At 47.4% G+C, this 22,396-nt stretch overlaps 3 protein-coding genes across 9 annotated transcripts in view; all 3 read right to left on the reverse strand.

The window, feature by feature from the left end:
- Positions 1 to 3,918, reverse strand: part of CARS1 (cysteinyl-tRNA synthetase 1) — a 34,496-nt gene extending 30,578 nt beyond the window's left edge. Inside the window, exon 1 of one of the 2 annotated variants that reach the window (XM_056353431.1) lies at positions 3,805 to 3,918. In XM_056353431.1, coding sequence (XP_056209406.1) covers positions 3,805 to 3,829 — 25 coding nt within the window. In that variant the 5' untranslated portion in view covers positions 3,830 to 3,918. The remainder of the gene's footprint in view (positions 1 to 3,804) is intronic. The other variant, XM_056353430.1, reaches the window with a different exon arrangement.
- A 392-nt stretch (positions 3,919 to 4,310) lies between these two features.
- On the reverse strand, positions 4,311 to 14,293 carry LOC130155779 (tumor necrosis factor receptor superfamily member 6-like). 3 transcript variants are annotated; one of them, XM_056353432.1, is made up of 10 exons: positions 14,184 to 14,293; positions 13,072 to 13,165; positions 12,110 to 12,241; positions 11,599 to 11,710; positions 10,945 to 11,018; positions 10,151 to 10,255; positions 9,123 to 9,154; positions 6,049 to 6,360; positions 5,525 to 5,573; positions 4,311 to 4,627 (listed from the first exon to the last, which is right to left on the reverse strand). In XM_056353432.1, the coding sequence occupies exons 1-10, from the start codon at positions 14,214 to 14,216 to the stop codon at positions 4,332 to 4,334; spliced, it is 1,239 nt and encodes a 412-aa protein (XP_056209407.1). In that variant the 5' UTR covers positions 14,217 to 14,293; the 3' UTR covers positions 4,311 to 4,331. The 3 variants fall into 3 exon arrangements, with proteins under 3 accessions (XP_056209407.1, XP_056209408.1, XP_056209409.1); XM_056353433.1 differs by lacking the exon at positions 14,184 to 14,293 and adding an exon at positions 13,544 to 13,688; XM_056353434.1 differs by lacking the exon at positions 14,184 to 14,293 and adding an exon at positions 13,259 to 13,525.
- Positions 14,294 to 15,779: 1,486 nt separating this feature from the next.
- Positions 15,780 to 22,396, reverse strand: part of OSBPL5 (oxysterol binding protein like 5) — a 182,317-nt gene continuing 175,700 nt past the window's right edge. For all 4 annotated transcript variants that reach the window (XM_056354277.1, XM_056354279.1, XM_056354280.1 and 1 more), the window contains exons 18-22: positions 20,893 to 21,078; positions 20,214 to 20,352; positions 18,920 to 19,037; positions 18,187 to 18,289; positions 15,780 to 17,117 (exon numbers count right to left, since the gene is read on the reverse strand). In XM_056354277.1, the coding sequence (XP_056210252.1) occupies positions 16,982 to 17,117; positions 18,187 to 18,289; positions 18,920 to 19,037; positions 20,214 to 20,352; positions 20,893 to 21,078 (682 nt within the window). In that variant the 3' untranslated portion in view covers positions 15,780 to 16,981. The remainder of the gene's footprint in view (positions 17,118 to 18,186; positions 18,290 to 18,919; positions 19,038 to 20,213; positions 20,353 to 20,892; positions 21,079 to 22,396) is intronic.

Here is a 22,396-nt window from a genome sequence, read left to right on the forward strand (position 1 = left end):
ACATCTGCAAACCCATCTAAAAGGGGAGGTGCACAAACTTACACATAAATACAACAAAGATGACAGAACTCACACCAGCTAGTTTTGGTAAGGAGAGATGGCAAATACTGCCTGCAAATGTAGGTACCAGCTCAGCCCTGATAAGCAAAGCAACCAAAATTACTTTGAGCAATCTTGGCACACACATTAATACTTGAAATTACGAAGTTTGACGTTATGTCTAGTTGCAAGAGCAACAGCAGACTTGAAAGTGTAGTACATCAAAGAAACCAGTTAGCCCAGGGGACCTAAGAGGCGGATGTCTTTATGTTGAGACCAGTCACTGACTCAAATTGAGCCCAAACTCATGTCCATGACTGCACACCACAGCAAATGCAGTACAGCATGAACACACCTGAACAGCTGTTGGCAGGATTTCTCAGGGCACAGAAGCAGCCGGGCTGCAGCAGTCTCAAGCTCCCAGCAGGCTCGCTGTACCAGTATAAGTTTCCCACACTGGTTTGACAGGCTGCGTTGAGCTACAAATTTCCTTTCCTAGACTGACAGCTACTTTTCAAACCATGACAGCTAGCTTAAAGCTAGCATGGATGTGTTCTACTCTCTGCTGTGGCCAGATGCAGAGAAACAAGCAAATTTGCTGTGTTTGAGAGAGGACTGAGTGATCAGTGCAATTCTGCAATACCGCTGAGCATCCTATTTCAGTACATACGGGACAAAATCATTCTCACTTCTGGCATTCTTGAGTAGCTCCAAACTGGACTGAATTAACAAAACAAAACCTCTTCTTCTGAAGCGAAGGATGCTCTCCTGGGAAGAAGGAATGAATATGGTAATACTGTCTTTTGGAAAGCGGTATACCAGAGGGCCATCTCTTTTCAAGTAAAAGTTTTTAATCGGTCAAAACTATCTTCACATAAAGTCTGTTCCAATTTAATTTATATCACTACTAAAAATAAGAGTAGTAAATCTACAGTCTTGTTTTCTTGTGAATTATATTCTGCACCCTTAGTCTTGTCATCGTGTCTCACAATGCCTTTAATTCATCACACACTCCCACTGAAATATTTCCTGGTATCTCCCAAGTGCTCCATCTCTTCCTCCCATGCACTTCACTATCCCCATCCTCCTGTACAGCCCCAACACATCTTTGCTCAGTCTGCCAAGTCTATACAAGAGGCAGCCCACTGTCAAACGTAATTAATACCAATCGATGCATTAAAAAACTGTTGAGGGAGAAGTGCCAATGGACGTATATAGGTCTGACCTGTTCTACCCTTGTTGCTTTAGGAAACAAGGCTAAGAAATAGCCCTTCCCTCTGACTGCGATGTTTTTCCCCTCCCAAAACAGAAAAATGACGGTTGCTACTACTCAATTGCATTACTAAGTGTCTTCTTGACAACAGAAGCACATAAAGTATTACAGAGCTGCTGCATAACACTAAATGTTAACTCATGTGAATGGAATGATCCACAGACACCAAATCATATCACTCAAGAGCAACTCTGTTCAGAAAACAAACACCGAGCATGAGTACTGGGAGAGGCAGCAAAATAACCTTGAAAAATCATAGATAATGTAACACTCCGCCCACATTAAAAAGTTGTTTCAAAAAAATTCCACTGTAGACATTATTTAAAACAGTTCTTTCACAATAATTGCCAGTGTATCATCTCTTTGGGCAATATAATTGTCACACATTCTTCTTCCCATGCATTTGGGAATTTGTAAGACTGCAGCAACACACAGACTCAAAGGTATAAGACTGCTTCTACATTTTATTTGCCCATTAAATACCTTTTGAAGTTTAATGTATAACCCACACAGTATCAAATTTGATGTAAATTTTTCACTTTTATTAACTTGAAAAGAAAAACCTCTGTTCCTTGAAGGTGTTAACAGCAAAGTAAATACAGAAAAGCCATAAAGTAGGCAGTAAGCTGACACAAAAATGGATTTACTTTGCTTCGGGGAAAATCAAGTTTCCTGGGCTTCCCTGAACCTGCTAACCTTGTCAGTCATAATTAGATGACAACCGCAATGTTCCAGGATTTCTGCAGATGCATTCTCTGAGGAAAAATCTTAAGATGTTTCTGAATATTTTAAAACGTCATTTCTCTTCCAACTTGGATTTCACAGATTTAAAACTACTCATAAAATATAAGCGTAACGGGTCTCATTATTAACACAGCTCAAAACCGGCCATTTATCATTCTGGCTGGCCACTCTGATAGCTTTGGAAGCAAGTCCAACTGTCTGCTCAGCCAAGAGGAATTATACATTTCCATAAAACATTCAGAAGAACTGAACCAACACAGCTATCCCATCCATGCAAGACACAGCACACACACAGCAAGGCAAAGGACTTTCCAAAACTCACACACGAGGATCAAGAGGCTTTTAGCAGAGCAGGGATTTTTAAGACCGTCATCTCCCACCAAGGAAGAGCTTAACAGTCCCAGTCACTTTAGCCCTGGAAGTTTCACTTCTACTTCTCCTGAACTGAAACTAAATGTAACAGTTTCAGTAAAAAGCAAATACTATTTGCCCAACAATAAATGTAACTAAAAACTGTCTTGAAGGACACCTCAACTGAGCCTTTGGTGGTTCCTCCTCCCAACCTTAACTAAGATACTGAAAATGTCTGAAAAAGTCAGTCCCCTAACAGCAATAAATGTTTCTGGACTCCCTTAGACAGGAATGTTACTTGTGATGGATAAAGAGCAAAGTATCTTTTGGTAACGAAGAAAAAGGTGCAAAATCTTTGAATCTACAGATGTTTAACTGGAATGACAAAAATTTCCAACCCCTTACCTACCATGATGGTATTTCATACCTGTATGACTGGTAATCCAAGTTTCCATTTGCTACAGTAGCGCCAAAAATTATAGGACTACCCTGGCCCTCCTTCCATATGGAAGGGCATAGTCTAACCCATCATTAAAACGTGACCACACAAAAAAATCTGGAAAAGTCAAAAAGTTCAGACATGAGTTCAAGGGAGGACACCGATGACTAGGAAAGGCAGCGAGGAAGGCAGAGGCTTCTTGTTGCTGTTCTCTGCCCTGCTATCCCCCACTGCCGTGCTCCTTCCCAGAGCGGGGGGCTGCGACCAGCACCGACCGAGCGGGGTGGCAGCCGCCGCACGCCGCCCTGAGCCCACCAGGCTGGCGAACTGCTGCTTCCTCGCCCCGGGACCGGGAAGCTCCCGGTTTTTTCCGCAGATCGCCGTGTGCCATCATTAACCTTTACACTGGCGGCGAGGCACGATGCGGGTCGCCTCCCCTGGCCTCGCAGGGCACCGGCGGTCCCCTGATCCGTAGGTACCGGCCTAAGAGGCGCAACCGCCCCCCGCCGCCCCGCGCCCCCGCCGCCCCGCGCGCTGCCTACGTGTCACCCGCCGCCGAGGGACACCGGTGACCTCCCCGGCGGCAGGCGCCGAGCCCACACCTCGCCCCCGCCCCCAGCACGTCGCGGCGGCTGCCGGCCTGGCACCTCGGGGGCTCCCCCCGGCACAGCCTTGCGGGAGCCGCGGGGCGCCTCGCCGCCGCCCGCCCCGGGGAACGCGCAGAGCAGGCCGCCGGGACGACGGCCCCAGGCCCCCCGCCGCCATTTGCCGCTCCGCCGCTTCAGCAGCGGCGACAGGGCGGCGGGCCGGCTGCTCGCCCCTCGCCCACCGCCGCGGCGCCCGCCCGACAGCGTGACAGCGGCAGAGCCGCGGCGCCAACCACCACCGAGCCGCGCCAACCCCGGAGGACGCCCCGCCGCGCCCCGCCAGGCCTCCTCGGCGCCGGTCACCGACCTACCCTGCTCGGCGGCGGGCGCTGCCATCCTGCTGCCTCCTCCCCTCGCTCGCGAGCTGATGCAACAGCGCGCCCGGAAGCGGCGCCCCGCCCCGCCCGCCCGACGCTACTTCCGACGGGCGCCCCGCGTCACCGCGGCAACGGCGCAGCGCCGCCGCCGCGCCCCGGGCGGGCCGCCCCCTCAGCGAGGCCCGACAGCCGGCGCCGGTTCTGGCCCAGCCGGGCTTTTATTGCCGTGCTGCAAACGCGACGCCCCCGGCGCGCCCGCGCCACACACGGCGCGGCAGCTCCGCAGTCCGAAGCGCCGCCACCCCCGCCGGAGCGGCCCCGGCCCTCGGGCTGGCGGCACCGCGCGGCTCGGGAGGCCTCAGCGAGTAACACCAGCGGCGGCGGCTCCCCGCGCCAAGGTGAGGAGGGCATCACGTCCGCGCCACCGCCTTTGCCAGCCGCTTGCCGACGTCCTCATTTACAGGAAGGCCGTAGACATACACACATGTACACAGGAGCACTTGTGAAGTTCGTCGTAAATGTTAATCCGTGGCTTCTGACATACTTATAATGTTATTCATTTTCAAAGTGTTCAAGACCTTATCATAAGCCTCAGCATCTACATAATTTAACTCATCCAGTAATTTAACAATACATTGTTTCATTCCCAGTTTGTTTTTCCAGGCCAGAAGCATCTGATAGCATTGCTCTTCACTGTCACTAGGAAAGTCACAAATAATTTTATCAATATCGTTTTCCTGCAGATAACCTCTCATAAACTGCTTCCATTTATTTGGTGGTACTGCATTGATAAAGACCAAAAACGTATCTCTCAGTTCTGAAAAAAAGAAAAAACACCAAACACCACACACATCAGCTTAGATTTTAAAATACAGGTATTTTTTTTCTCATAACTAACATATACGCTTTCCTGTTAATTTTCAGCCAACACATGCACAAAACAAACAGCAGCAGCAAGGCCAGCTTTGGCACCTAAGAAGCTGCAGAACAAACAGGTTTCCTACTGAGTAATCTTGAAAGAAGCTAAAGGTATCAGTCTATGTATCTCAGGAGTAGTCTCTTAAGAGAGACACCATTCAGTAAAAGTAGTTTTGCGGAAGGTTTCATTGGCATGCACATTGTCACTCACTTAAACTTGATAGGGCTACTCAACAGTAGGCTTTAACCACTTCACTATGCTGCTGGTATAGTTTGCTGCTGGTTTGCCACGCCAAGACCCGCATGAGCAAAACCTGTCCCTTAGATATCAGCTTGCTGGGTACAGGCAGGTGTATGGCAATTTGAGGCGGTCTTCCATGTGAGTGGCCATTTGACAGAAAGATCTCCTGCTCTGACCTACACTGCACTCACTAAGGCAGAGTATACTGCTGCCATGCAGACTTGTTTAAAACCTATGAAAAAATTTTGTACCGTTCTTATTCTTAAAAGCATAAGCATGACTGCATTATACTCCTGTGCAGAAAAGCCATGCTTTAAAGTATAACAATTTACCACAGGGATTACAACTTCTCTCAAATGTAGTAATAATCCTGTTTCAGTATATTTTACAATAATCTGAAAGCCTTATAGCTCTAAGCAATATTCAGTAGCCTCCCTACACTATTCCTTAAGTAGACTAAAGTCAACAGGAAAAAAATTTCCAAGTACTTTATTTTTTTGGAATTTATGGAATTTTTGAAATTTATGGAATTATGAAAATTTATGGAATACTTACCTTTCTGAGAGAGATCGTTAACAATTATTTGACACTTTGGTTCTTGTACCTGTAATACAAAGTTGGACCGTTACTCCAACCTATCAGAGCACTTCACTCACGATTATTCCTCAGCTACTTGACAGCTCGCTTCCACAGCACACATACCAATAAGGGGGAAGGGGGCAGATTTTACAGCACAGCTGAAAGTATCTGAGTAAAAAACTTGCATGCTGAAACAGCCACACTGCCAGCTCTGAAGGGAAGCAGCAAGGCAATACATCTGCTGCCCTTGCGAAAGAATAGCTTCTGCGTAAATATTGAACAGGGACATGAGAGAGACAGAGCAGATTAAATGAGGCGTTGAAGTTTGCTTTCCCAAGATATCACTTCCCATACTTTCTATTACATCTTCAAGGCAAAGCCTCCTCTTCACTATCATTCTGCCTGAAAACAGCATCTATCACTCAAGGAATAGTTAAGAACTCAACTGAAATTACACATGTATCAGAGCAAATACAGTAATTTCACACACGTACACTTACCATACAATTTACTGGCATGCTACCACTTGGTACACGAGGTGGGTCATTCTGATGAAAAGCAAGAGTCTGCCCAATTTTTGCTGGTAGTGAAGAGTTAACGATCCTCCTCCAGCCCCTTCGCAGGACAGTGCCCCGCTCAGAAAGCACAATGCTGTTTTCCTCCGGTAATGTATTTTCTACTTCCAAGCTGACACTGGTTTGCACTTGGCCCTCTGGGCTCTCACCGGAGTTCCCACTCTCAGGGCTGGCTGTGTTAGTTGCAGGTGTCTCCACTTCTGGTAAAATGAGGCTTCTAGTACTGCCCTCAAACTCCTGTAAAGAGCGAGAACATATTTTAAGAAATGTTTCATAGGTAGGTCTTCAAGGACAGTCTGGAGAAAGAAAACAGAACACTTGAAGTCACCAGATGTCAGAGAAATAATAGGAGAGCTGCTCATGCAGCAAAGTTACAAACATGCAAAAGTTACAGCCTTTATAGACTTGGACTTAGAATCACAGAATCATTTAGGTTAGATCTTTAAGATCATAGAGTCCACTGCACTTCAAAAGGTTTCAGAGCCTAAACTTCCCACGTTGCTTGTTGCTTTGCTCCCACTGGACCGCAGGGTAAGGCTCACAGGTTACCTCCACAACAAACCCAGGAAATTTTTCCTGGTGTTTTCACCAGCCTGTACTGCTGCTTGCTCCTGTCACAGTACAGAAGGTATGCAGGAGGGAATCAAATGGCCTTGCTGCACCTGAGGTGACTTAACAGCAGCAGGGGCCTCAAGACTACTGCTGTACCAAGGCTGATGTTCTCGAGAGTTTTTGTCAAGCTAATAATAGCCTATCAGCTCTGTGTAAGTGCACTAGCTCAGGCTTTTTTTTTTTTTTTTTTCCCCCTCCAGTTTTAGTTTTTCTGGCAGATTCACAAACTAGAACTAGCTGAAAGAAGCAGCAGTGCAGACTGTGTAGCTTTTGAGTGGACAGAGTGGGAAGCAAGTGAGGAGGGCTGCATCATTTTCAGCACTGTCAATACATTGAACAAGCATATGCCAGGGAGCGTAGCTCCAACTCATCAAAAACAGTATAAGTACAGCACAGACCAGCATCTATCTAGCTTATCAACTAATGCTAAAAACTAGAAAGCTTTAAGATTTTTTTTTTTATGAGTGGAAAATGAAGGCAAAGAGTGACTTGTTCTAATGAGACTTGTGTTTGTTAATGTGCAGCTCCCCAATGAGCATAAAACAGTGTGATTTCTGTTTGCACAAGGTCAGTGACCCACGTGTGACAGCACCATGTGTAAGTAGGGATGCAAGGGGAACCACCCCACACATCAAACATGTAGTTGTACATCATCCTTACTGAATCCACTTTCTGTCGAAGAGTGCAAACAGGTTAAACAAGTTGACCCTACTTATACAAAATAGTTCTTCAGTAGGTAACCAAGCAACTGAAGGAACACGGCATAGCTGACTAATAGAGCTGCTGCTCTATTGTGGAATGAAATAACTATCAGCAGTAATTTTATTTTATTTTACAACAGTATAAATTCACTGGTTCTTTGGAAAGGACAGCATGTTGGCACTAGAACACCTGTTTTCAGGGCTGCATCAGCATTAACTCTCCTTAGCAAATAAGCTTTTTATTAAGTAGCATAAATGCTCCAAGTACACAGACATTACAATTCAAGTTGTGACAACTCTTACATCAGAGGTGTCACAATGTACTGATTATTCTACTGCCATTTTATTCTAATTAAAGAGATGATATTTGCCTATTCCTGCGCTACAGCATTTTGACCAGACTGTCTGTCATGCTTCTTCATCAGCTTCTACGAATACACGAAGCGCTGCAAATCTGGCCAGGGCACGGGGGAGACACAACTCAACAAAAACCCACGCATGACTCATGTATTTGTGCCACTTACGAACCTTGAAAAAGAGAAGAGTTTAAAAGTGATGTTTGCAAAAGGTATTTCAGTTCTATTTCTTCAGTCTTCAAGTATTTGTGACATAATTCAGACTCATTTTATTGCTTGAAAAATGTCTAATAGTAAGATTAGCTAAAAGCTCACACACCAGGCAAGTAATGCCTGCACTGGGTGGGGGGACAAGAAAGGCAGCAGGGAGAAGGTGCTGTACATGTGCTACAAGAGGAATCTGGATGCTCATCAAGACAAACATTTGTTTTACAACTTGTGTTACACATCATTAACTATGCTAGTGAAGACTGAGCTCATTTTCACCTTGCTATGCTGTTAGGAGTGTAGCTTCTAAATAGAGAATCTAAAGCTAGACTAGCGAAAGACAAGCTAGCCTTTTATTTATCTTGCAAAAGGCTAGACTAGCAATAATCTTTAGAGTGAAACAGTAAGGTTCTGAAATAGCATTTGACTACAGGAGGCCAGGGTGAACCTAGCTTTAAAGTAGAACATAAGCCATCAGCCAGCCTGTGCTTGGTAAACCCTTTTCCAGGCTGTATTTCTGAACTGGTATGCTCCTGAACCCCTTGACTTACGGGACAGTCTAAGACCAAGGAGTTAAGACTGCCAGGTCCTGGCCTGTAGCTTGTGACATAAGCCCAAAGGCAGGAAGACTCAGTCACTTTGCTGGATGGAGAGTAGTCAGTCTGATGACCAAATAATGTTGTAGTCAAAATGCAAGGAAAGCTAGAACACCACAGTCCAGGCAAGCAGTAGCTGATGCTGCCTGGGAAATACATGCATGAAGTGGCAGACAACTAATTGGATCAAGGCATCACCTGGAGACAGCTTGAAGTGAAAGCTTGCACTTAGCCCAGTTTTTTTTCCCCACTTTCAAAACATCCTGGCCAGAGGTTCTGGAATGTTTCCAAGGGAAGTACTGGAAAGGGCAGCTGCAGTGGACACATACAGCTAATTAACACATCAGGCCCTTGCTAACATCTGGCTCTGTATTAATCAGAACTTGTTGCATCACAGGAACACATCCTACCAGAGGGTCTACAGTGAGACAAAAATTGAGAGCTGTGTATCAGGTACAAATAACCAGTACTGGCACAATTAAGCTGCACAAAACTGAGACAAAACACTTAATGCATCATATACTTACCAGACCTTTCTCTGCACCTTCAACTGAAGCAGCTAGAAAACAAAGATAATTTCTAAGAAGCTTTTAGGAATTGCAACAACTTAAAACACAGCTGAATTCTCACAAGACTGATACACAATAGACACATTCGTAACAAACCAAAGCCGTAATACAAGCCATTTAGTTTCCTTGATCTGTCATATGTTTTGTAAGAGTACTACCCTCAGCTTCCACCTCCAGCATTTAGTAAATTAGTAAATTTACTTAGTAAATTAACAGACCACAAGATGCAGTTTGGATTTTAAGCCACTCTTTCACCCCACCCCATCCCCCCCAGCTTATGCTTCTTAGCATTTTTGTGGGCTGCCGCAATAGAAAGAGAAGGCAGAAAATTGTCTTTACTGCAATACAATCAGTAAGACATGATTTGAACAAAGTTAACTTTCAAATTGAAGAGTAATTTTCAACATTATTTTAACTAAACTAGTTGCAAGAAAAACTTTCATATGCAGTGGCAGAAAGAAGAATTCCCCAGGAAGATACCTCTGCTCCCTCTAAATAAAAATATGGAATTAATTCACACAGGACTTATCAACCTAACAATCATGTTAAAAGGTCTCAAGTGATGAAAGGGCAACAATTTGTAGAAAAAGTTTCCACAGCCAAACACAGTGAAAGAAAGTAATTGGGGATCTAATTAGTTGCTGCTACTTGCCCCACACATCTGAGCTCATGGAGAGCTTTTTCCTCACCCTTTGCCAATACAATGCAAGTGGATAGGAAAATTCCTTCCAAGGACCTTACACTAATCTTGCTCTGAAGCACAGGCATCTGTCAGCAAAGTAAGGAAGCTCACAGTTAAGCTTTATGCATTTTATTTGCTGAACAAGACTAGCCACCATGATACAGGAGTTACTTAACTGAACCACACACTAAATGAGCCAGAGATTAAACAAGTCCCCCACAAAGTAACAAAAAAAGCCAGAGACAGCCTTAGCGCATGCTTTGCCCAGTTCTGGAAACTTTATGGATAGTAATTAAGCAGTTACCTTTATCACTCTTCAGGTTTCTAAATCTAACCAACAGCACCGAAACAGCCGCCACCACCACAATAATCCCAGTAATCACCATAATATAAGCAAAAGCTGGGCTTCCTGTGAAGGGTAAAGGAATGAAAAATTAGTACTGAGCAGTCCCCAAACAAGATATTCTGAAGCACAACCTGACTCCCTGCTGTCCTAGAGAACAACCTACGCTCCACAGTAGTACAATGACCTGGCTAGCTTGTCCTGGGTCTATCAGCTGAACTGAATGTGCAAGTGCTCATTTGCACCGCACGTTGTTAGCCCAAAGGCAGCAGGGGATTCTGTACAGCTGCGACAACTTAGCAAGTCTTTCTGAGGAGACCTTTAAGAAACAGGGGACACAAGTATGCAAAAGGTGACAGCAAGCTTCAGGTGCTGTAGCACTGGTAGTGTCAGTTCCTTCTTTCTCTACTCTGGCAGAAGCTCTCCGCCAGCAGAAGAGAAAGCCACTCTGTACACAGCTTCTCAGACAGAAAACACAGAAGTCTTTGCATTATCTGTAACTTTCAACAGTGTCACTGTTGTGACTTTGACAACCCTGGCAAGACATGCAGCTTTTCACCAGCTGAAATTTAAGATAGTTTGCCACTCCAACCCCTTCAAGAACTTGTCTTTAGCAAGTAATTCCCAGACCAAAATACAGAAGCTCTTAAACATGTTACATTAGTTCAAACCGCTGTTTTACAGACTGCTCCAATGTTATTAGCCTGAAGCCACAGACCCAACAAATGAAGCTGAGCGGTATTTGTGTACCAGACCTTGATCAGGTAGGCCACATCCTAGGTCCATAGTAGCATTGCAGTTCTGCACAATATCTTTTCCTTCCGGACACCTGAAATAGGTGGCAACATAGGGTTGTATCAGCATCTCCAGAGCAACATGCAGCTCTGCCCAGGCCTTTTTCAGGCAGAGCTTAGAGACATGAACAGATCATGCATAAACAGGTGACTGTTAGTTACCCAAGGCAATACTATGAAACTGAATAGAAGCAAAGCAGATAAAGCTCATGTGTGTCGGCTTCTAAGTGGTGGGGAAAAAAACCCACAGAGTAGATGCATTATTCAGGCACAGTTAATTTTCTTCAGCAGGTGGTTCTACCTCCCTGAAATTTTGGGCTAGGTGCTACAAAACTCATTCAAGGTGTGTATGTGGGGGAAGTACTGATCTGAAGACATGAAGAATGTAAGTTTACACCTGTAAGCAACAAGCACAAAACCAAAATCTGTATCTTTTAGGTCTCAACCTCATGTATTTTGACACCTAAAACTTAAATGCATGAATAATGCCATTTGGCTTCAGAGCCATTACTTACAGCCTAATAGCATGTGTTTGTTAGGTACTGGCACAGGTTGGGCCACAGCAATAACATTCCCTGGAAGGAAAACAGTTGCTTACATAGTTATCAAACTTACATTGTACTGCATCTCTGACATATTTCACAGCCCTCAGCAGGGCAGAAATACCCTTGTTTGCACTGGCATTCAGTATCGTGTGTCGGAGTACAGGGTCTCAAAGTTATCTGATCTAAAAATACAAATTACAAAATAAATATAGAAGCTTTGCATAGCTGTAGAGCAGGGGTCCTCAAACTACGGCCCCCCAGGGTCCTCAATCCGGCCCCTGGTATTTACAGAACCCCCCTGTCCCCCCGTCCCCCCCCCATCAGGGGTTGTTGGTGGGGGGGGGTGGGGTGGGAACTAAGCAGCTGCAGATGACTCCCTGCCCCTTCATCTGCGCCGGCCCCCGGTTTAAAAAGTTTGAGGACCCCTGCTGTAGAGAGTCACAAGTTATACTCAGGCCATAAAGGCAATTTATATGTTCAATATTATCAATGACTTAGAAGTGCGGAAAGCCAGAGGATGAGACTTTCCACATTACGGAAGGGGAAAAGGGTTAAGGTTTCATCAAAATTGTGCTCGGTACCATCTTTGCACTGTCTGCATGACAAGCATCCTTCCAAGCCGTTCTCATGGGCAGTATAACTCTCCCCTTCGACGCACGGGTCACATCTTCCTCTCAAATGCGGGGCACTACAGTGCTGAGCAACAAAAGTACCTGTGGAAGGGGAGAACTGGTAGCAGCAGCAGCCTCAAGCAATCATTTAACAGGCAAAGGACTACAACAGGATGTTACAACACAAGGCCATTTTTGGTGAAAGTTCAACCCCTTCTCATGTGTGGTGTGCCACATGAACCAAGCGGCGCAGCAGGGTCAGGAGGCACGTTTGCAGCTCGCCGCTCAGACAGGGAGCGGCAGCAAACAAGGCATCCAGCCAGGCCCCTGCCAGGACACACTGGGGAGGGTGACTGCAACAGCCCGAGTCACCCATGTGGCCAGTGCCACCTCCCCTGAAGGGACACAGTCGGAACAGGGAGAATTGCTCATAACCCCACTTCTCCTTTGCCCGATTATCTCTAAATGCACCCGACAAGCCCTCCAATACACTTCTTGGCACAAAGCTTGTTAACACCACACACATTGAGCAAGGAGAAGATTGCAAAGGCAGGCCGATGTTCTACCTACAGCTACAGAAATATCAGAATTCCCCTGGGCCCATTCTTTGTGCTAGCTAAAGCATTGCTTTTTGCTTGTTTGTTTTAAGCTGGGGGGGGGGGGGGGGGGGGGGGGCGGGGAAGACCAACACCATCCAATTTGGAACACTTCAGCGGCAGGCAGAGGTTTCCCGGCTCGCTGCCAAGGCACCTCTCCCAGTCATCACCTATTGCACAAGGGGCTCTCACTTCAAAATGGAGCCCGGCCTTAACAGCACCGACCAGGCTTACACTTTCACTGGATGCAATGTTAAAAAAATAATAGTGACGCAGTAGTCTCCAAGGGATGAAAACCCCATGGCTGTTATCAGCCCTAACAGCCTGCAGCCTTACCAGCTGGACAAGATACGCAGCAGCAGCCTTCGTGTAAGTACTCCCCCTCCCTGCAGTCCTCGGCGCTGGCTCCAGGCATCATCAGCAGCATAACCTACAGCAGAGACAAACAAGCGCGAGTGATTCATCTTCCCGGGACACGATAACCATCTCGGGAAAATGATCCTGCAAAGACTTGAAAACACACTTGGAAGTTGACGGGAAGCCACAAAGGAAACCCAAGCTAATTTCTGCCTAAGTGTGCTGCTCACGGCAGTAGTGGCAATCATAAGGCTGGGGTTAAAGCAGCACTGTGCAGCGGCCGGTGGCTTTTAGGCCAACTATCGCCCCAGCTCCCTGCCTCCCTTTTAAACTTTATTTTCTTTTTACTAATCACTGCAGCCGAACTTCAGAGGCCGCGGCTCCCGCCCCAGGGACGTGGCTCTCCCTCCTCATCTCCCAAGTTGGGAGGGCGACATCCAGCATTCCTCACTGGCTCTGTCATCTTCAGCAGAAGGCAAGTGGCTGAGTCATTAACAAAAATAACGTGCTGCGGCCACAGGAGCTTTAGGAATTTTTATTCTTTTTTCCTGTTAAAGACGCCCGCGGCTACCCCGCCCCGGAGCCCGGGCCGGCCGCCCAGGTGCCTCGCCGGGGCGGGCGGGCCGCGACACGGGGCGGGGCAGCCGCGGGGCTCCGGGCCGCCACTCGCCACCAAGCGGCTGCCGGGGGCCCGCTGCCCCGGCTCCCTCCCCGGCTCCCGGCCCCGCGGAGCTGGCGAGCCCCCCCGCTACACGGCGCGGGCACCGCGAAAGGCCTCGCCCCCCGCGCCGGCTCCTGCGGAGAGGGGGCGCCCCGGGAGCGGCGGCACCTGCCCCCCCGCAGGGGCCCGGCCGCGGCCCGGCTCGGCTCCGCCGGCCGCGCTGCCTCGCCCCCGGCCGGGGAGGGGGGGGGGGGGGGGTGGCCGCCCGGGCCCCGGGCAGCGCGGAACGGAAGCTGGGGCGAGTTCCCGGAGGGGACGGCGGCCACCCTCGCGGGGCCCGGCCGCGCCGCAAGAGCCCCGCCCCGCCGCGGCAGCGCGGCCAACAGGTGGCGGAGGAGACCCCAGCCAGGGACCCCCGCCCAGCACTCACCAGCAGCAGCCTCACCGCCCCGCCGGCTCCCATAGCAGCGCCCGGCTCGCACCGGCCCCGCTCCGCGCCGCGCAGCACATCCAGGGGGCGGTGCCGCCGCCGCTTTATCCGCCCCGGGGCGGGCCCCCGCCCCCGCCCCCCCGGCAGCGGCCGCCGCGGCCCCCCGCCCCCCGCGGGAAGGGAGAGTCTCCCGAGCCCGCACCGCCCGGGTGCGCACCGGGTGTCCCGAGCCCCGAGCGGGCTGCCCCCTTCTTCAGCCCACGTCCCGCCTAGAGAAATAACGCCCTGGTCGCGGCTGGCCTCAGGAATGCCGCTCGTCCTCCACGTGCACGCAACGGCATGTCGGAACATTCACCTCCAGATGCTGAAATTGGATTAAAATCAACGGCACGAGGAATTACAGATTGTTCCTTTTCGGATTATGTTTTTAATCCCCCGCGGCAGCAGCAGTAAACCTTGGAAACTTCTCTACTGCTGACGTATAATTAGTTTATGTAGCTTAATAAGTTTCTTTGATTGAACTGCTGCTCTCGTGCTAACAGCGTTTCTTTTATTTAACTGCAGGAACAAGTCCCAGTGAAATCCCTGTGGACATGCAGTTTGGCAAAATGGAAACGGCCCAAAGAATGTAAAGCATTTGCTTTTACACCTGCCAAAGGCTCCCTGTTCAGCACTGCTTCGCCTTGGTTCAGGTGGGTTTGGGGACTTTTTTATTGTTTGGGTGAGGGTTTTTTTAGTAACTTTTTCTCAAACCCAGAACACATTGGTACCCTAGAGATGGAACTACCCCTACAGAAGAGGAGCGGCTCCCATCAGCGACTCAAATACGTGGTCCCAAAGGGGGACGTGTGTGATGAGGGAGGCTGTGCTGACAGGCCAGAGGTGCACGGACTTGCTGAAGGATTCAAAGGGAGATTTAGGCAGGAAATGCAGATGCAGGGAGGCATCGTTAGCAGCTGGACATTTTTTCACAGGCAGAGAGGCAGAGGCCAGGGGCACCTCCTCTCGCAGGGTTTTACACGGCGAGTGGCACGGGTGAGACCTCCCCAGGAAGGAATAACTAGGGCAACATCCTTTAAAAAAGTACCCAATGTGTATCGGCAATGTTGACATTCTTTAAGGATGATTCCCCAAGGATGAAGAACGGTTTTCTGGAGAGTGATGCCTATAACGAATTCACTCTCACCCTTTATTATTTGTGATCTATTTCTTGACCATCAGCTTCCAGATGCTGGCTCTCACCCCATCTGTCCACATCAGAGACCTGTGCGTCTCTCCACGGAACTGCCTTACTCTCTATCACCAAGTTACCTCCTTAATAAAAAGGTTTTCTAAGTCCAAGACAAGTTGGTACATTTACATGTACCACGATGAAAACCAAGGCAATCACTTTTCTTTCTATTTCAAGGGAAGACACAGAGAATTTGAACCAGAAAAGATCAAAATGCTATTGCTGTTCTAACATATGGCCTATGTTTGGGATTCCTGAAGGCCTTTTCCTCTAAAAAGCACAGCCTAAGAGTTGTTTACTTGTAAAGTGCTATAAAACAAACCCGAGTTCAAACACAACAAATGAATTGTCAGATAGACTGCCACTGAAAGTTGTGTGTAGTTTTATTTCAACATATCAAGCACAAACAGATTTCCCCTAACTGGGGAATATGATGAGGAATGTACTTAAAAATTTGGAAACATTTACATTGAAAGATAGCCCAGACTGGCACCACCACTAAGTATTTTAAGGCTGTATATATAGCAGTACTTACCACTTGGAACTACTTCAGGCCAGAAAAGAAAGGCTTAGTATTGTCCGCAGTCTACAGAAAATATTGCAAATCTTTAAAAAATGGTGTAAAATAGGAAGACTATCAATAGAGTTGAACAATGCAGTGGCAAAACCCTTCCTCCTTTCTGACCTTCGACAATAAACATGCCTACGACCGAACACATGTACACCTATATCGCTCACATCCTTCTCACCTATCCTGGGGCAGTGGTTTTCTCTCTACAATGCTAGTGTGTGGTATTACAAAACAGCCATACAGCAAATAACAACAGTAAGTGACCCGGTTTTACAAACAGGCATGTCTGACGTTACGCTGGATGGGCCTGATCCAGGACACCAGTCAGCTCTGTAACCAGACGAGGAGCTTTCACTGAACACTTCCTATTTCCTAAAGAGGAACGGCTCTAGGAAATTGTGCATATTTACAGTTCCCGTGGAATGGAAAATAAAAACACATCCTGACGTCCCATTCTGTGTGTGCTGACAAAACAAATCATGACTTCATATCCAGGGGCGTGGATTTTTTAGACCAAGTGTGCTCCCTCCCATAATTAAAGGCAGACGGACAGGCACTGTGGACATCAGTTCTTTACAGCTCTCCAACTGCACTCCCTCACTCGTAGAGCTATGACCCAGGCTGGTGTGACCTTTCCAGAACGCCAGGGTGTTTACCATTTTGGGGGTACCAATACTGCTGGGTAATTATTAATTGCATCAGAAAATGACAAGACATAGAAAACAAATTGCACAATTAAAGCTACATTTGGCTTCAGCATTAAGGCCCGTACAGGTTAAGAGGTCCTTGAAGATGTACATGTAAAAGGCAAAAATGACATAATCTGCAGGAACAGAGTTTTGCAGGTTCCTAGGTCCCTTTTTAACCTCGTTTCTTCAACTTTCTTCCACCTCTGTTGTGTTGGTTCTAAAGTGCTTTGGTGCCTCGCTGGGCTCCTTGCGCGAGTGGCCCCCCTCCTGCCGCCAGTAATCATTATTGCTGCCAAACGTAGTGATTTTATTTGAAGACATAATTAATGAATAGTTGACATGTAAGAAAGATGCAGAGGACAAACCAACAGCGAGAGTCCAGAAGGAAGCTTTCAGAAGAGACCTTCCTGTGGAAGGATTTTTTGTTCAGAGCACTGAGGTTTCTGGAAAAGAAAGCAGCACGTTTATGTACGTGTGGGAGGGAGGTGCGCTGTCACATGTGCGCACATACCCAGAGCTTCCACACCGGGAGAGATCCCCATACTTCAGAGACACCCTCACAGGTACAGCACTTGCCCCGCAGACTTTACCTCTCCGCTTTTTATCAGGAGGGCAAGTACTTGTGGCTGCTGCCGGACCAGGCAGGGCATGCTGGCTGGCACGAGAAGGTACAAGGGCACAGACCCCAAGAAATCTCTTCATCCAGCACCCACTCACAAACGCAAGCCCCAAACTTCCCAAATATAAGGACTTGCCCTGGACAACCCCAAGAGCAGCAAAGGAAAGCCAGAGCTCTATCACCGACAGCTCTGGCATCCAGAAAACGGTGGGCCTCGTGTGTCACCCCACCCCACCGAAGGCTCGGGGCGGGGGGGGGGCGGCTGGATAGTGCTCCTCATGCAGAGGGGAATCAGAAGGGCTCCCTGGGGCAGGTGTGGCTGTTAGTACCTCCCCTGCCCTCCCCACAGGAGTCGCAGAGCAAAGCCCTTTGCCAGCAGTAGGGTGAGCAGGTATACTCACAGCTTCCCTCAGACAGCAACCAGCAGTTTAAAGAAAAAGTGGGAATTTAGTGCTTCTCACCCATGGATCCCAGTTTTCAGACCACAGGCCTGCATGTCTGCAGCAAACTGAGCCAAGTCCTAACACACTCGATGAGAAAGGAGACCCCACACCTTCTTTTCCAGAGGAGATTTATTTATAGCCAGGACCTGGCCCAGCCCCTCCCAACTTCTGCAGCTGTTCTGGGGTTGGGAGTGCCAGGAGAGGCTTAGCGCGCTGAGATGATGCTTTTTGCCCCATAAAGAGAGTCTTAAGAGGAAGAGATTTCCTCACTGTTTCAAACAGAGGGTGGGTTTGTCTCTGCGGTGTGTTAGTGGGCTACCTATTGAAACAGCTGCTAACTGCACCCCTGCGGCTGCTAAGGTCGCTCCAAAGGCTGCAGTGGGGGAGTTAAATGCCACAGGGTTTTTTTAGCCCATTAAGATCATTGATTTGATGAGAAAAAATGGTTACCTGTGTATGTCCTGTTGGGCTCTCTGTAGGGATAAGACAGCTGAATGAATTTCCTTCAGGTGATTAATTTCTTTCCCACACTGAGCGCACAGGCTTTCAAACCCTATGGCGAAGCATTGAAAGTATTGAAAGTATCTGGCAGCGGTGATAAAACACAAACCAGGTGCACCCAGAAAGTGGCTGGCTGTGATCAAATTGTCACAGCCGGGGGGCTGGGGGGGGAACACTTTCAGGAGGAAACAGAGGGAGAAGGAGACAGGGGACAGAATCTTCCACCCTGCAGACCCAGCTCAGTGAGTCCTGTGTCACTGGCCTGGGGCCCCTTCTTGGCTCTCAGGAAACAATTTTTGCAGCTTGCTCCCCAGCAGAGGGGAGGGGAACGGAGTGCTCACACCTGCCCCCATCTCTGAAGTGCTCAAGGTCACCTCCAACAAAGGCTGAGAAAAGGGAATAAGAAACAAAGCTCGACTCCTATCTGTTGACTGGAATGTCAGTGTATTTTTCCAAAATGTTTGTGCCAAGAGTTGGGAAGCTCTCGTTGGCATGGGCAGTGCAAGGCAGAAAGAGGAGCAGCATGTACGGAGAACAGGAAAGCAGAATGTTCTCTGTGTCTGTCTGTGGACTATGGGCCCTCCCTATTAACTGGGCCAGGAGATGTCCCAGGGCTGGCTTGAGGAATAAAGTACCGAGGGAAGAACATTAAAGCCTGACCCAGTGACACCCAAATACTTGCCATCATCATCCGAGAGCTCCTGCACCGACTCTGGTGTTGAACAGCTGCTCTCTGTGTTCTGGCTGTGGTTGGACGGCTGATCACTGGTTTTGCGGCGCCTGCAGTCTTTGGTAGACCTCTGCGTAAAACAGGGATTAAAAGAGACTCAGTCACTGTCAGACTGAAGACTCTTACGTTTGGCTTTAAACAAAGCAGTTCAGGGTGCTGGGGAGTATCTGTGAGATTGGAAAGTTTGATTTCTCAGCAACTCCTAGGAGCTGGATTCCTGGCAGCTGCTTAAAGATATTACACGTGTCCCATACAGAAGCATCTCCTTGTATGACAGCATCCTTAAGACACCCATCCAAAGTATTCTTGCTGTAGATTTACCTGACACTTACTATTATGAGCCTTATGGTTCTTTCGCTGAGTTGTGTGCCCACCAACCAGATACATAAGAAAAAGGATGAAAGAGAAAAATTTAGAATGAAATTTCCTGGAGAAAGTTTTTCAAAAGGTGCTTGAAGGATTTAAACATCACAGAACTTTTATGCCTCATTTTGTGATGCACTTTGGAAAGTTTCTCTCTACCTCTCAGATGGGTAAACCAAACACATGGGTTTGAAATTCTCACTGGAGGGTCTGAAAAGCAGTTATGAACCCCAACTTTCCCATTGTTTCAGAGACATTCAGATTTGGGGTATTATAAATAAAAGAAGAGACTATGTACATAATAAGATAGGAGTTCTTCAGCGTAATATGGGTTATATCCACCTGGTTCAGTTCTACATTTACAAAGCATTTTATGAATGACATGTATTACTCCCACGATGAATGCAATAAAGTAAGAAAGCATCATCTCTGTTTAAGGGGAAGAATGGAGAGAGTCTTGTCTAAAAGGAAATGATAAAGGCAGATGGCAGAGACCGAAACTGAAGTTGCAGGGTCTCAGTGGTGCACTCCAAAACCTTGCTCACACACTCACTATGGGAAGTTTTCTGCTTTGGAAACACTGAACAGTGAAGTTCACCTCAGTCATGTGCAAAACTCAGCATAAGAGTCACTGTCACTAACACTGGGTGGAAGAAAAATGCCAAAATGGATAAGATACATCAACCAAGAATTACAGTTATTTGGAGTTTATGATGGTATAATACTGCAGGTCTAGAGTCGTAAGCTGTATTTACCCAAACCAAACATTTCAGCCTATGTTGTGCTTATATGAAAATGCTGCAGTATGTGGCTTGTGTATGTGAAGGGCTGTGTACCTAAACAATTGTAAAGAGTATTATATTCCCCAAAACAGGCTTATTACCTTGTGCCGTATGATTTGATTGTTTATACATGTTGTTTTGTGGTTTGACATCCTTGTGGTTAAGTGTCTTTCCATAGTCTGAAGTATGCCGTTCTTCTCAAATTGGGCAATATCGTTCAAAGGATCCCAGGGCCTTAAACTTTTGAAACCAAAGGAAAAAAACATCAGAAAAGCAAGAATCCCACACCAGGTGTGTTAAGAGCAATACATTAATTCCACATGCATCGGTGCAGGTGTTCGTCCCTGATGGTAACCAGTTTCCACAGGTGCAGTGTGAGGAGTAACAGATACTTCCCTCTATATTCACAGTTCCTAGAAATAACCGAGGGGGGTTCAGTCTCCAAAGGCTTCATGCTTCTTGCCAGGGGAGGAAAGCACAGTTATCAACTCTGCTCGCACAGCGCAGAAAATCTCTGCTAAATGGTTCCACAATTTTCTGCAGTAATAGGGATCTGTACCAAGAGCATGGCAGATTTTCCATTGGCAAGCCCTCATTTCCAGCTATTCCCAATTAGCATCAGGAATATGTATGCTAATAATGACATGGAGCTCAGAAAGAGCAAAAGCAGGGCATAGTTTGGGGAATGGCAGGACCCGAATTAGAGGCCTGTATCCTTGTTTGCATCCCTGGGGACTCAACCAGTGAGGTGTGTTCATCGCCCCCCACCCCACCACTCACTCCTCGTATTTGTAGTGCCATTCATTAGTCGTGGCGTCGTGCTGGAAAAGCAGTGGTTTCCATTCTGTGCCATTCTCTCTCCGCTCCTGGGCAGCATTCCTCTGCTCCTCTTCCAGCACAAATTTTTCCTGCGTTGCCTTGTGTTGATCACCTTTGTTTATTGCACTGGTAACGTGCTGCCAAAGCCTAGAAATAAACAGGGAAGCAAGTTAAACCACCTTAAAACCAACAATGCATTCTGCCACCTGGAATGTAAAAGCAGACGCTTTTCTGGTCTATTGATACTCCAGAGGAACTACAACAGCATTGCTCAGCCTCTGTTTTGGCTTGTAAGTAAAAGGAACATTATGAGAATGGCACCCCTGAATGCTGTAAACAATGACCCACTGAAGAACAGGGGAATCTTCCCTTCCCATCATCTTTGCCTTCCCGTCACCTACAATATCCATTAAAATGGTGTCTGACCTCCTTGTGTTCTCCATGCTTTCAACTCAGTTGTTTCAATACTATCATCTTTTCCAACAAATTGTTTACTTATTTAACCGTGCTGAAATCCAGAGGGTCAACCCGCACACTCCAGAATGCTGCCCTGCACCTGCCACGCAGGTCCAGGAGTGCTTGTGGGCACTTTCCCACCTTGGGCCAAAGCAGACGCACAGCTGCTGAGATGCGTGACCCGCCACCCAAGTGTGCGTGCGCTGTCTGAACCCGCAGCCCCCCTCGCTGCACCCCTGCAAGGCGCCTTTCCTCAGGAACCCTGCGCTGCTCGGGGCCGGGATGGGGATTGATAAATATAAATCCCAGAGGAGACTGATATATAACGGAGAAGCTGTTACCTTCCTCACCCTTTCAATCATCTATGTTTAGGAGCCTTTGTGTTAATGTCTATCCCTGAAACAAAGGCTTTATATTTAAAGTTTAGAAGCACTGGAAAATGAACTCATGTGCATGGCTTGCAGCTGCATGTGCAATATTGTACTTCTGTATAGGAACCGCATAGGAACCAGATCTGTATGAAGCTGAACAAATCTGCAAGACATGGACACGTACTCATGCTCACAAACTGCGAGCATCAACACAGGTTTTCACTTGCACTTGTTTTCACCTGCCAAAAGATTCGTGATCCATCATATAATGTCTCATAAGCCTCTGCCCAGAGGAAAGGACCTGCCTTTTGTGAGAGAAAAAATCATTACCTTTTTTTTTTTTTTTACTAGAGCCAAGCTCTGACAGCCAAGCCTCTCCACAGTTCCTCTAATTAGAGCACTCTAATCCTTATTTCAGATGGGAAATACTTCTGAGATCAGCAGCTAGCCCTCCCAAAACATTACCGTGTGGTTTAGCAGTTAGACTAGGCACTGGAGATCCAGGCTGTTCCAGTACTCCCAACTTCACAAAACACCAGTCCACCATTTAGAAGATGAATGCATTACTGCATTTAATTTGGACCTTGCTGTGAAGCTCTTTAATTTAAAATGGATACTGATATTTTAATTATATTTCT

The sequence above is a fragment of the Falco biarmicus genome, chromosome 10 (assembly GCF_023638135.1).
Source record: "Falco biarmicus isolate bFalBia1 chromosome 10, bFalBia1.pri, whole genome shotgun sequence".
In the NCBI taxonomy this organism is placed as follows: domain Eukaryota; kingdom Metazoa; phylum Chordata; class Aves; order Falconiformes; family Falconidae; genus Falco; species Falco biarmicus.